This window comes from Phocoena sinus, chromosome 14 (assembly GCF_008692025.1).
Source record: "Phocoena sinus isolate mPhoSin1 chromosome 14, mPhoSin1.pri, whole genome shotgun sequence".
Lineage (NCBI taxonomy): Eukaryota > Metazoa > Chordata > Mammalia > Artiodactyla > Phocoenidae > Phocoena > Phocoena sinus.
This window is the reverse complement of record NC_045776.1, coordinates 52,385,921-52,399,843: the sequence shown is the minus strand read 5'-3', so window position 1 is coordinate 52,399,843 and position 13,923 is coordinate 52,385,921. Positions and strand designations below refer to the sequence as shown.

Here is a 13,923-nt window from a genome sequence, read left to right as displayed (position 1 = left end):
ATCTGATGTGTTAATAATCACAAATTAGTAAGAATTTAATTAATGAGAATGCTCTTAATATTTTGTTTTTTAGTAAAGATTTTTAAAGCATTTTGTGTTAAAGTAACAGAAATGGAAGATTTCATACTTCAGTTTAATTTTTCCAGAGCATTGTTTTGGTTTTAAATTTTTTTATTATGAAAAGTTTCAAATGTGCAGAAAGGAATATTGTTTGTATGTACGATTTATTGACAGAAAGGCACATAAGAATAACTTAAGAAGAGTAGCCTGAGCCTTTTTAGGTTTAGAATAATAATCAGGAAGGCTGAGGCCTGAGCTAAGAGGTGTAGTAAAAGCTAAGGACAATAAAAGGTCCTTTGTTCACAAAACAAAGACAGCAAAGAAATATTTGACCCAATGCATGATGTAAATGGTGTAATTTTAAAAATAACTGAAGAAAAGCAGGACTAGAAAATATATATTATTAAAGAAAGAATACAATTGATAGTCCCACCTCTTACTAACTAGCTGTGTAACCTTGCAGGGGTCATTTTAACTTGTCAGGGCCTCATTTTCTTAAGGATAGTGTGATGCAGTTAGTTTAAATGATCAAACTAGTCCCCTCCCACCTGTGATTCAATGTCTTCTTGACTCTTGTTTTCAATCCATTGTTTCTATCAAAAATTATCATCCAACATAAAAAATAAATGTGGAATAGGGGACTTAAAGCTCAGGGTAGATGAAAAGTTCATAAACAGCACCTATTTCTTCAAGCCAGGAAGTTTCTGTCTTCACTGTAAGCTAAACGCCTCAGGGTCTTCAAACTGGCCAGTCTTGTACTTGCCTCAGTCTTTGTACCTCCTGTTTCTTTCTTCTATACACTCCAACTTTAGGTTTGCTCCTGTGGCTCATGGTTGCTGCTTTTTCCAGGAAGTGTTCCTGGAGTAGTTTAGGCAAATAGATGGATGGTGGAGCCTCTCGGTGAATTAGCCAACACCAGAGAAAAGCAGACTTTGTTGAGGAAATTGGTGTGTTTTATTTTGGACAGGAAATCTGATCAAGTGTCAGTGGGACATTCAAACAGAGATATGTAGTAGCTTCTTGAGCACACAGATCTGGAGATTAGGAGTGAGATCTAGGTTGAGAGTATAGATTTGGTATATAGTTTGGTTATCAGCTTATACGTGGTAATTAAAGAGGGGAGTGTAGACTGGAAAGAAAAGAAAGCATCAAACCAAATCCTGAAGAAAATCAGCATTTGGGGGAGAAGGAAAAGAGAAGGAGAGAAGAAGATAGAAGAGTAGCCAGTGAGATTGGAGAACTAGAAAAATATGACCCCATGGAAGCCAAGCATATTGAGTAGGATGAGGACTGTGAAGAGTGCTCATTCGATTTAATAACAAGTAAGTCATCGGTGGTCTTGGCAAAACACTTCCCGTGGATTGGTGACCCAGAACACCACTGGTTGAGGCAGGTTGAGGGGAGGATTGGAAACTGAATGTAGCCAGTTCTTACAAGAAGCTTTGCTCTTCAGGAAGGATAAGGTGAAGCTGTAGAATCTTTTTTTTTTTTTTTTTTTTTTTTTTGGTACGCGGGCCTCTCACTGTTGTGGCCTCTCCCGTTGCGGAGCACAGGCTCCGGACGCGCAGGCTCAGCGGCCATGGCTCACGGGCCCAGCCACTCCGCGGCATATGGAATCTTCCCGGACCGGGGCACGAACCTGTGTCCCCTGCATCAGCAGGCGGACTCTCTACCACTGTGCCACCAGGGAAGCCCTGTAGAATCTTTTTGAGAGAAGTTATTAAATGCTAATGGAAAGGAGCTTGGAAAGAAGAAAGGGTTGAAGATAAGGCACCAGGGTGGTTAACTGATGGGATGTCCAGATAGAAGGATCACCTTCAGTGAAGATCCTGAAGATGTTGTGGCAGAGGAAATGAGGCGAATGAGGATGTGAGTGCAGTTGAAACTTCCATTTTAATGAGTTTTTCTCCTCGTTGAAGGTAGAGGGAATTATCTACTGAGAGCGAGAGGGGTAGTAAGTAGTGTTCTGGTAAGTACAAGGGATTTGAAATAGTTGCTGTGGAGAATAGGAGGGAGAACAGCCTTGGAGAATAAAGATTGCTGATTAGAGACAAGGGAGAATTCTAAGTTGGAGACAGTAACATAGCAGTGGTACCATTTGTGTAGCTGTGTGATTTGTTTTTTCGTTCTGTTTTTTTTTTTTTTTTTTGCGGTACGCGGGCCTCTCACCGTTGTGGCCTCTCCCGTTGTGGAGCACAGGCTTTAGACGTGCAGGCGCAGCGGCCATGGCTCACGGGCCCAGCCGCTCCGCGGCATGTGGGATTTTCCCAGACCGGGGCACGAACCTGTGTCCCCTGCATCAGCAGGCGGACTCTCAACCACTGCGCCACCAGGGAAGCCCTGATGTGTATTTTTTTTCAAGCAGTTCCACCTGCGGCTAGATGGGAAGTCTTAGTGTTAGGATGGAGAAGGTGACTAACAGTTGGTTTGCTCCAAGTTGCCCTTTTGCTCAGTAGATGTGACAGAAGTATGGGATGAGGGTGTTAAGGAAGTTGGCAAGAAAGTTGTTGAAGAGATAGACCACGTACTCTAAAACAGGGGTCGGCTGACTATAGGCCAAATGTGGCCCACTGCCTGTCTTGTGTTTTTATACATTTTAAATGTTTACATAAGTACTTACATAATATCCATAATATGCCTCTTGGCTCACATAGCCTAAAATATTTAGTCTCTGGCCCTCTAAGAAAACGTTTCCTGACCTTTACCTAGACTAAAATAGGATTATAGTAATAACAGGATGGGACTTACAGATAGCCAGAAAATAGAGGGTCCAAGGAACTTAAGGTCTCAGTAAAGTCCAAATATTAGGTACAGTGGGACAACTGAGTGGGAAGGATAGGAGGTTGAAGTGAGACTCTTGTGATTTCAGAGCTGGGGCAGCTGCAAGTGACAGCCAGGTCCAGCTGTGGCCATGGTAGTTGGGGACCAAAGTAGAGGGGCTGTGACTGTCAGTGGAGTTGAGGTCAGGGAACTGAGAGCCCAAGCGGAGATATAAAGTTATCCAGGAGTGGAGGAAAGGGAGATTGGGAGCGTGCCATTCAGCCTGCCAATTTGGGGTGGTTCATACAGTAACAGAATCAGATCCTTAAATCACATCTCTAAAGGCGAGGGAACCCCCACTGGAAGGCCAATCGTATGTTTAAAATTAAAAGAAAAAAGGGCCTGGCATTTGCTTGAACCAGAACCACCCTTGTGGAAGAAGTGGCTGGTGAGTAAATGGCTAATGAACGTTAGGCTGCGGCATGACCAGGTCACGCAGGATGGCTGTTTTTTTGCTCTCTGTACATCCCCTGCCGACCAGTGCCTGCTTCACCCACACCCTGCTCACATGAGTGCCCTTCTGCATACCTGCCCCAGGCCCCAGCTGGTGATCTAATCTTTAGGTCAGAAGATCTCCACCGGGAGAGCTTACCTAAGGGGCAGTGAGGGGCATGCGCCTCTGCTAGTTTCCCTGGTAACCGATGACATCAATTCCCGCTACAACTGGTAACCTCCCCCCTCCCCCCCGGGGAGGGAAGACTGCTGCCTCGTCCTGCCCACCATCTGCGACACATGGTGGGGTGTCACTCCAGGCCTCGCTTTCAAACATGTAAGCTTCCGCGTCTGTTAAACCATTGATGTCTCTGTTGCTGACTCCGGCTCTGCTGTCTTGAGGCTGGGCAAGTACAGGGCTTCCAGGCCTCTGGGGTGCAGCCCAACTGCTGTGTTAGTAGATGAAAGCATAGCGTGTGATGCGTTGCCCAAGGAACTTGGGACCTGGAACTGGAAATTGGTTCCTAGGGCTGTCAGGTGTCTCACTGGTTATTCATTTAGAAAAAGGAGGCCTCCATTGTTGCTTTAGGTCTGGAGGGCAGAACAGCACAAACAGGGTTTGTGGACATAGATGTAGCTTTCCCTCAGCACGTGGGACAGAATCAGAATGACGCCTTCATCACTGAGGTCATTCTTACAGCAAGACCAGCTAGGTGGCAGTGTTGTTGAAGAGCTTCCTCATAAATGACCTTCAAGTCCTTTCTAATCCAAATTCTGTGATAATACAGGTGTGATATAATTTTTTCTAAAATATAAAAACAATCCATTTAATTCATGGATGATTTTTCACCTCTGATTCTTCTCATTTGCTTGTTATTGAGCACCCACCCTGTTGCAGGCACTTCCTAGGACTACAGAAAAGAGCGACATCCCTCAATATTGTATTGTTTATCCACAGGGACCTCTTCTTTAGCCATTATTTCTTTATATGTGGGAAAGTGACAGCCATACTTTTACTTTTTTATATTTCTGCTTTTATCCTGACCTCAGGACCACAGGTATAACATTGCTATCCACCAACATAAATACCTCATGGCATAAAATGGTTAAGAAAGCTAAATGAAGCTTTGCTACTCTGTCCTGGGGCTTGTACAGTAACGCCTCACATGCAGTGAGTTCTCAGCACGTGTTGTTTTGAATTGAAATCTTCCATTTCTGTAATAGCATCACTTGCACCTTTAGGTAGAACTTGAATTTAATGTGGTGGTTTGTGTGTGTGCTTGTTTTTCGAGTAGCTGATGGATTTACAACTGAGCGACAGTAACTTTCGTCGACACATCCTGTTGCAGTATCTCATTTTATTCCAGTATCTCAAGGGGCAGGTCAAATTTAAAAGGTAAGTTAATATGGGTAGTAAATGGTTTATAAACAGCAGCAAAGAGAATGATTGCTTACTGATGTGTATTTTTATGTAGCGGGCTCATTTTGTGTGGAAGGCTCACCTCCCTGAAACATTTCATTTGCAGCAATATTAGATAATCAGGGGCTTTTGTTAGCTTAACAAGATGCTAAGGTTATTTGTTTTAGAGAACCAAGGCATTGACTGTATCTGCTGCCACTGTCTTTCTTGCTGAGAGCCTGGCATCCTGGGAGTTCTCAGTTGTCTTGGTGGGTGGAGGTTTGCTCCTGATTTCCGTCATTCCTCACCTCACTCAGACCTTCTCCAAACCTGATTTGCAAACTCAGCCAATAATATTTCTTTCTCCAGGTGTGGGACTATCTAGAACATTAGAACTGAAAAAAATTAGGTAAACCTTTGAAGCACGGAGGAGTTCTAGTTTCTTTGGGATTTCAGAAAACCTAATCAGGTTTTATATGTGGGAAAGTGACAAACCTCCGCTGTCAGTCTGAATACCTCCACCTGTAGGGCGGACTAGTCCCTCTTGTCCCACCTAAAACTGAAGCAGAGCTCCGTTACTGGATGGTATCGGAAGTTTGCAGAGCAGTGTTGTATTAGTTGTAAAGAATGTGGCTTTCTACCTTCTGGTTTTGAATCCCACTTTCATTACCCACTAGCTGCAATTCAGCTTTCAGACTTGTAATTTTAAGATAACACATAGCAAACACTCAAAAATGCTATTTTTTATCCTATCTGTTGTGGAGGTTTGGTATAGCATAGTAGAAATTGGAAGCAGACCTGGGTTTGAATGCAAGCTTTATGGCTTGAGCCTCTGTAGTCTGTTTAATATATGCACATGTCCTTGTTTTGAGAATTAAATGAATAATGTATGTAAAGTCCTTAAATCCTGGCACATGGCAGTCTACCAGTATTCGTTGGATGGCTATAAACTATAGAGCACCTAGTACATAGTGAGAGCTGAATTGATGGCAGCTGTTAACAATTTGGGTCTGCCTTCAGCCTTCTATAGAGTTTTGGGGGTTTTATTCATTGTATCTTGAATGCGTTTTAAAGGAACATAGTGTGACTTATTTGAATGTGCATCTTGGAGAGGAGTATGTTAACATTTTCTCTGAGGCTATTATCCCACATTGAACTTATTTTAGGAAACATTCATTGCTTTGTTCAGTGTTTCTTCAAGACGGTACATAAACCTTAAAATTGAATATACAATTCTTGTAACTCAAGCATGCTTTTATTGCTTTGTTTCCTAGTTCAAACTATGTTTTAACTGATGAGCAATCACTCTGGATTGAAGATACTACAAAATCAGTTTATCAAGTAAGTTCATCACGCAACAAACCCATGATTGAACAAAATGAAAATTTAGAATTTTCTTTGTTTCAGCCCCAAATAGGAAAATAAGGATAAAGTTAAGCTCAGGTACAAGACCACAAACACTTCTTGGTTCTCTGCCTACAAACCACTCCTATGATGCAGAAAGTTGTTGAAAGCTTAGTATATTCTTTCTAATCACAGCTACTATCTGAAAACCCCCCTGATGGAGAAAGATTTTCAAAGATGGTAGAGGTATGTGTTTTATATTTACATAGTCTTCTTAGCACCCAGTAGAGTTTCAAAGTCTTCATTATGGAAATGCAATTTCTTTGTTTTTCCCAGCATATATTAAACACTGAAGAAAACTGGAACTCATGGAAAAATGAAGGCTGCCCAAGTTTTGTGAAAGAAAGGTAAATATATACTCCTCTCAAGCAATATGAGAAAGGCTTTCAGAATACAGTCTGGTATGATTATTTTACATTATGTACAGATATGTGTAAATGTATTTCATATAAAAAATGTAAATTGTATTCCATAAAAATTACTACCATTTTGATATACTTCTATTTGACATTTTTATCTCAAATTTCTTGTCATTAACTTCTCAGAACAAACTGATCTGTTATTAATTATTGGGAAAAAAATGCTGTGTACCCACTCCTTGTAATTTGTCCCCTGGTGTGGCCTTTTTGTCTTCTCTCTGATGAGTGTGATAATATGAAGCTTTCATATGAAGCTTTTTTAGGAAGAAAACAGTAACTAAATTTTCTTTTACATTAAACATTTGAAATTCCAGTATGTTTTGTTCACCACAGAACATCAGATACCAAGCCGACAAGAGTAGTACGGAAGAGAACGGCTCCAGAGGACTTCCTAGGGAAAGGACCCAACAAAAAAATTCTGATGGGAAAGTAGGTTAACCTGTCTCATAGGTGGGATGTTATCATAGAGGCTTTTATATTGTGAAAATATTACTGTAAGAACTCCCAAGGTTTTGTGTTTTTCCAGTTTTTTGTGTGTTTGGTATGTACACAGATGACTAAAGCAAACCACACCCTATCAATCTGTAGGGTCCATCATGGATTCACGCATTGAGACAAAACTTAGTTTTTTGTCTCCTGCTTCCAAAATCCATGGCTCTAGGTTCTGCCATTTTTTCCATGTCACAGACAATACAACTGCTGTTAGATTGATCCAGCTTACTTCTAGTTGTTGCATGGTACTATAATCCTTTCATTTCTTTTACCTTCTAGTTAACTATTCATTGCGTTATACTGCACTTGAATATTTTTAGAAAAAAGTAGTGGTTATCATTATCATTAAAGGGAGCTCAGCTCAGCGCTCTGTGATGACCTAGATGGGTGGGATGGGGGCGGTGGGAGGGAGAGCCAAGAGGGAGGGGATCTAGGTATACATATACGATTCACTTCATTGTACAGCAGAAACTAACACAACATTGTAAGGCGATTTTACTCCAACAAGAAAAAAAGAGAAAAAAAAAATCATTAAATATATGCTCATATAGAAAATTTGCTAAATACCAAAGATGATTAAAAATCACCACCCCTAAATCCACTATTTAAGTATTTTTATAGTTTTAAGGTAGAAGAGAATGGTGTCCATAAAAAAATGTATTTATCTTTGTGTCTGTCTGTTTTGCAGTGAGGAGTTAACAAGGCTTTGGAATCTCTGTCCTGATAATATGGAAGCCTGTAAATCAGAGACAAGGCAGGTTTAAAATGTTTCATATGAAGTATTGCTTTTCTCAAATGTTAAACTAGAGTAGAATTTTGGCAGCTATAAGCAGAGCTCAAAAGAAATTTTAAAGTTTAAAGCTGTACAAATATGTAACTGAGTTTCCCCCAAGTAAAGCTGAGGCCCTCAGTGCACACTATCTGTAAAGAAAAGGGCACGGCGGGAGGAGGAGGGACTTGCTCACTGGCACAGGAAGCAAGGAACTCATCCATTTCCACCTGAGATGTGGAGGAAAAGGAAAAAGTATTCCCTGAGAAATTATAACCACAGGTCTGCTGTCATGCCGTCTTAGAGTTTATATTTATATTACCAGCAGTATAAAGGAACGACCCTTAAGCTAAGAGGGTGAACTAAAAAGTCCCAGGCTGATGATAGAAAGCTTGTGGTGGGGTAGGGCGGCCACACCTTCAACCTAAGCCACACAAGGATTCTACAGGTAAGTCTGAAGATAAACTCACCATCCAAACTTAAGAAAACAATCTACCATGACTAAGAATCAGCAGACAGAAGAAGCAACTAAAAGGAACATGGCACCCTCAAAAAGGACCAGGCAAATTAGAAAAAACAAGTACTACTTGTAGCAATAAGAAAATATAGCCATTTTGTACAACACAGGGAATAGAGCCAATATTCTGTAATAACTGTAAATAAGAACAGACATGATCCTCACTAGTTATTTTTTTAATGCCCAGGGAATATATGCCAACTTTGGAGGAGTTCTTTGAAGAAGCCATTGAACAGGCAGACCCTGAAAATATGGTTGAAAATGAATACAAGTAAGTAATGTTTCTCATGAACTAATTTCCCTAATCTCTCTTAAGAACTGTATGTATACTAGAATGCTTATCAAGGCAGACAGTTGAGAGCATAGTACTTTTTCTTTTAGCTGAGTTTATGTGCCAGCTTCACATTACTGCACGTCTTGATTTCAGTGATCATTCCCATCGACTAACAAGCATGACTTAAGAGTCACGCTTGTGTCAGAAAAGTAGAAAAATCCCCCTTGAGCCCACCTCTATCACCTCTTTTCTCTGTTCCCCTTCAAATCACAGTATGTCCAACAGTGGTTGATAATTACTGCCTTCATTTCCTCAGCTCCTGTTCTCTGGTCAGCCCATGCCTGTCTCCCCATCACTCCACTGAAATAGCTCTGATCATTTTTTGACCTCTCAGCAGCATTCTCCAGTTGATCTCTCCCTGCTTAGATAATGTTTTCTTCCCTTGACACCCATCTAACTGCACTCTCCTCCTGTTTTTCCCTTTGCCTCACCGTCTCAGTCTCCACTGCTGGCTGTCCATCTAACTCAAATTTTGTAGTAACTTCAGGAGTCAGTCTTAGCTGTATCTTCCAGGTGACACCACACAGCCCCGTGGTTTTAAATAGGCATTATGGCATCGTGATCCGAGGGCAAGGGCCCTCTCATCAGCCTGCCTAGGTCAGTCCTGGGGCTCTGCCACTTACTGGCTAGGCTTCTAAGGGCTAATTTAAACCCTTTGCTTTGTTTCGTTATCTGTTTAACAGTAATAGTACCCATCTCACAGGGTTATTCTGAGCATTAAATAAGATGGTTCACGTTGAACCACGCACTGCCTAGCGGTAGTTTTTCAGGTGCCAAGACTGTCTCAGAGGTAATGAGGCTTATTTATGAGCAGTGACTAATAAACTAGATTGCTACTCTAAGAACTTGTGGGGACTTCCAAGTCACTTACAAAAACTCTTAAGTGGAACAGATCTGTGCTCTGGATTCTCTGTAGCTTGTCTGTTTCCAAAACATTATCTTTAGAGTTTCTCCGGTTTTTCTTACCTTACTGTGTACCACCTATATTAAGGAACAGTTCGTGGATTCTGTTCTTGGTATCACTGCTTATGGTGTTGGCTACTGGATGTGTCCCTTTTAGTTTTGGAGTAATTTTTATTCACTGAGGTTGATATTCAGCAAATTAAAGTTTAGATGTTATATAAATTAAAAAAAAGATTAATTAAATTAACATGATGAAAACGGTTGGGTTTATAAAATATTCTGAAACTCACACCTGCAGATGGCATTGCCCATTTGGATATCAAGTCTACTGAACATAGTGAACCTATGAGTATTTTTCTCTCTAAATGACCAGGGGGATGATGTGTCCTGCACACACAGCATCTAGCCAGTCCTGGACACATACTAATTGACTTAGCTTAAAATGTATGTAAACTTTTTAAATTTAAAAACTTTGCTGCATATGAACCTGCCTCTTTGGACTCTGATGGTTTCCGTTTATAAGTGAACTGCTCACTGAGAGGTTCTTTAGGGCTGTGATCAGAATGAGAAGAATGGTGCCTTCAGCTACTGACCTGGGAGTATAGAATTTTGCCTCATGAACTACATTTAACTAGAAGGGAATATAGAAATAAAGAAGTATAAATTACAAGACTGACATCTCTTTTTATAGGGCTGTGAACAATTCTAATTATGGTTGGAGAGCCCTGAGACTATTAGCACGGAGAAGCCCTCACTTCTTTCAGCCAACCAACCAGCAGTTTAAAAGTTTGCCAGAATATCTCGAAAACATGGTAATAAAGCTAGCCAAGGAATTACCAGTAAGTAACACATCAATTTTTACATCCTTTAGTTCGCGTTACCTTCTTTTTTTAAACTGCTATTGCTGTTTGAGCTAAGAGCTGAATTTAGCCTTTATCATGTGGGGAAAAAAAAAAATCCATAAACCCCCTTGTTTAGAATGAGAAAAAAATGCATTTGGGTATACATTTATAGGAAGTACATATATAGATAAAGTAACTATATAAAAATTAACTTATTATACTTTAACTTATTTTTTCTGTGTGCCAATGCATTATATTTTATCAAAGGTAGGGCCCATGGGGTAGTGTGATAGGCAGTTTGGCCTATCTTTCTACTCTTTTCCAATACAATATGGTAATAACTATACTGTATGCACAAATCTGAATAAAATTACTCAAAAAAAGTGTTAAGGACATGGTTGCTCCCCCAGTCTTCCCTAGACCATTGTTACCATATGCTGAGTACTTGCAAGTCATCTTACCATACTTCTTACTGGCTCTCTTCTTCCCAGGTTGGAATAAGAGTCTTTCCAACCTTCAGTCTTCCCCGCCCACCCCTCCTTCTCCAGGTTAACACTGTCCCACTGCGATCCTTACCTGACATTCACATTTAACACTCTCAAGGGTAAAGTTCTGGGCCCCGTAATTGGAATCTCATACCTAAATAGAAAGTATGCCCAGTTATCTGGTTTTAGAAGTTGGCATTCTTTTAAAACATTCTTTTACTCATTTTAGCCTCCTTCTGAAGAAATAAAAACAGGTGAGGATGAAGATGAGGAAGATAATGATGCTTTACTGAAGGAAAATGAAAGTAAGAATTGAATTTTCTTGGCTATTTTACAAAATTGGAAAAGATTGGGGTTCTTTGTTGAGAGGTACGTTATTTGATCTACTTCTCAACTTCTACCATCTTTTTCAGCCGTTTCTTATAGTGAGGAATCTAAAACATTGCTTGATAATAACTTTTAAAATAGTACCTTTTATACAGTAAAATTTGGAAGTGTTGGGAAGAAAAGTACTTACATTTGAAGGCAACTCATACCTCTGTTAATTCTTGGGGTTTAGATTGGGGGCCGCTGGTTTCAGAAGCCTTCCTAATTATAATAGAGGCAACAGCTTTAGCTTTGATTGAGTCCCTAATGATCATAAGAATGGTACTTCAACCCGTGGAAAGTACAAAAAGGAACTGTTTTACTTTTAAAATAAAGCTTATTAAAGATGACTAATATCTCAGTGGCCCCATATTCCGTTTTATATTTTGAATCGTACACATCCTCGTACTTTGTTCATAATTTATGTTTCCTGTGTTTTCTAGGTCCTGATGTTCGGCGAGACAAACCTGTAACAGGGGACCAAATAGAGGTATTTGCCAACAAACTGGGTGAACAATGGAAGATTCTGGCCCCCTACTTGGAAATGAAAGACTCAGAAATTAGACAGATTGAGTGTGACAGTGAAGACATGAAGATGAGAGCTAAGCAGCTGCTAGTCGCCTGGCAGGATCAGGAGGGAGTGCACGCGACACCTGAGAACCTGATCAATGCACTCAACAAGTCTGGGTTAAGTGACCTTGCAGAAAGTCTAACTAATGACAATGAGACAAATAGTTAGCTTTTTTTTTTTATTATTAAAACTGTGATAAGCTTTTGTTACCAAGCAGCATTTGATAAGAGGTTCACTGGTTTTGGTAAACAATAAACATTTTTATAACAGTTGTACAGTTGGCTGGTGCTCCAAGAACAACAGAATGCATGGTGCCTCTTGATGACTGACCTCAGGGTCTGGGGGGACAAGGGGGTAGGTTGGGGAAATGGCCAAAGTAAAGTGACCTCAAGGTCACATAATATTTTTGTTAATTAAACATTTATAAAGTCAGTAAGCAATATTTAGGGGCATGGTGTTTGTTTCCTAAGATACCCTATGCCAAACTGGTTTCCTGCATTCCATTAGCAGTTATAGAATTTAACTTGCTATCCTGAACATCCCACAGTAATACTTTCTGAAACTATATGACTGCTCTAGTCTCATCTATGCTTTAAAGCAGAGGATCAGCAAACAATGGTCCGTTTGTCACCTCTTTTTATAAGTAAAATTTTAATGGTACACAGCCATGCTGATTCTTTTAAGTACTGTCTATGGCTCCTTTCATGCTACAACAGCGAAGTTACATAGTTGCAACGAAGACTTATGGCCTGCAAAGCTTAAAACATATTTTTAAAATACCTGGCCCATGGCAGAAAATATTCTCCAACCCCCAACTTTAAAAGAAATGGGGTGAAGTCTAAAACGTAGTTCATTTAGCCTTAGAGAACTTATTTTAAGCTCTCAAGTCATTAAAATAGGGGTACATACCTCAGGGATTGTTGTGAAGTTCAAATGAGATGTATGTGAAAGCATCCTACAAACAGCAAAGCACTATGTAGTCATCATGGCTGGAGAGAGTTTCCATTCCCACGTAAGTTACCCTTTAGGGCGCTACGGTCATTGTTTTGAATCTGGAAGGAGGGCTAAGTGCCTGTCACTAAAAATATTCTTGCTGGGGCTTCACCTCACTCACTAGTCCAATAGTGATCCAGCACAGCTCTAATATCAAAAGGGCCTCAGTGCGAGGGGCACAGCACATAAGGCACGCTCAGGAACCAATCAAGACATTCTCTTGCTTATTCTCTGTTTTCAAAGATCTTATATGAAAGGCTGAATTCTAAAATAGCCTAAATAGTTTAAAACAACCCTAGTATAAGTCCAATTTCTTATACTTTGTAATGCTTTTCTGGATCAAATAAAATGAAGTGTTTTGTTAAGGAATTATAATTTAAAATGCTAATTCCATACAAGGCTTATATACTTTGTTCTAACCCTACCTGATCTAGTAGCTACAGCATCCTCCAAATCGTAAAATCTGAATTCTAATTCCTAAATTGGTGTACTCAAAATTGTTCAGAACAAAATTAGTGAATAAAAAAACTTCACAAATTTACAAGCATCACACCAATATATAAAAGAATCATTACAATTCTTAAGGTCTCATCCTCCCTATTCTATTCTATACCACCTCCAAGGCAAAAGGAGTACTGATTGCCAATTATTAAAGCTTAGCTGAAGAAGCTATTTACAAATAAATTTTCCTGAAATGCTTATTTTATCCCCTAGTGTTCTTAGATTACGTTGTTCAAACGTGAGAGGAAATGGCCATTATTCTCTAAGAATCTAATAGTTATCACTACTATGCTCTGCAGAGCATTAAAACAGCATAAGCAAAGATGAGATTTCACGATAATCCCCAAAACTTTATTATAAATATCTAACTCAAAGGAAATCAGACAAGTCAGCTGATACTCTATCCTTTTGCAACCAAGCAAGGCTCCTAAAACAAAAATGAATTGACTAGAGTATTAAAATGGAAGAAACATACCATATATTGAGATATCTCATACTCTGGTATTTCTACCATCACTTTAAAAGTCATTGGTACTAAATTTTGATAGACATTAAGAATTTGGACAAGGGAGTTGTCCAAAGTTGACAAGGGAGTAGAAATAAACACCCAACTGAG

General features: G+C 39.8%; 1 protein-coding gene across 1 annotated transcript in view; it reads left to right on the top strand.

Moving 5' to 3' along the window:
- THOC1 (THO complex 1) overlaps window positions 1-12,085 on the top strand; it is a 42,144-nt gene extending 30,059 nt beyond the window's left edge. Inside the window, exons 12-21 of the mRNA XM_032654389.1 lie at window positions 4,608-4,708; window positions 5,986-6,052; window positions 6,251-6,301; window positions 6,392-6,462; window positions 6,868-6,963; window positions 7,715-7,780; window positions 8,500-8,583; window positions 10,241-10,388; window positions 11,106-11,181; window positions 11,686-12,085. Of these exons, the coding sequence (XP_032510280.1) occupies window positions 4,608-4,708; window positions 5,986-6,052; window positions 6,251-6,301; window positions 6,392-6,462; window positions 6,868-6,963; window positions 7,715-7,780; window positions 8,500-8,583; window positions 10,241-10,388; window positions 11,106-11,181; window positions 11,686-11,981 (1,056 nt within the window). The 3' untranslated portion in view covers window positions 11,982-12,085. The remainder of the gene's footprint in view (window positions 1-4,607; window positions 4,709-5,985; window positions 6,053-6,250; window positions 6,302-6,391; window positions 6,463-6,867; window positions 6,964-7,714; window positions 7,781-8,499; window positions 8,584-10,240; window positions 10,389-11,105; window positions 11,182-11,685) is intronic.
- The last annotated feature ends 1,838 nt before the right edge of the window (window positions 12,086-13,923 follow it).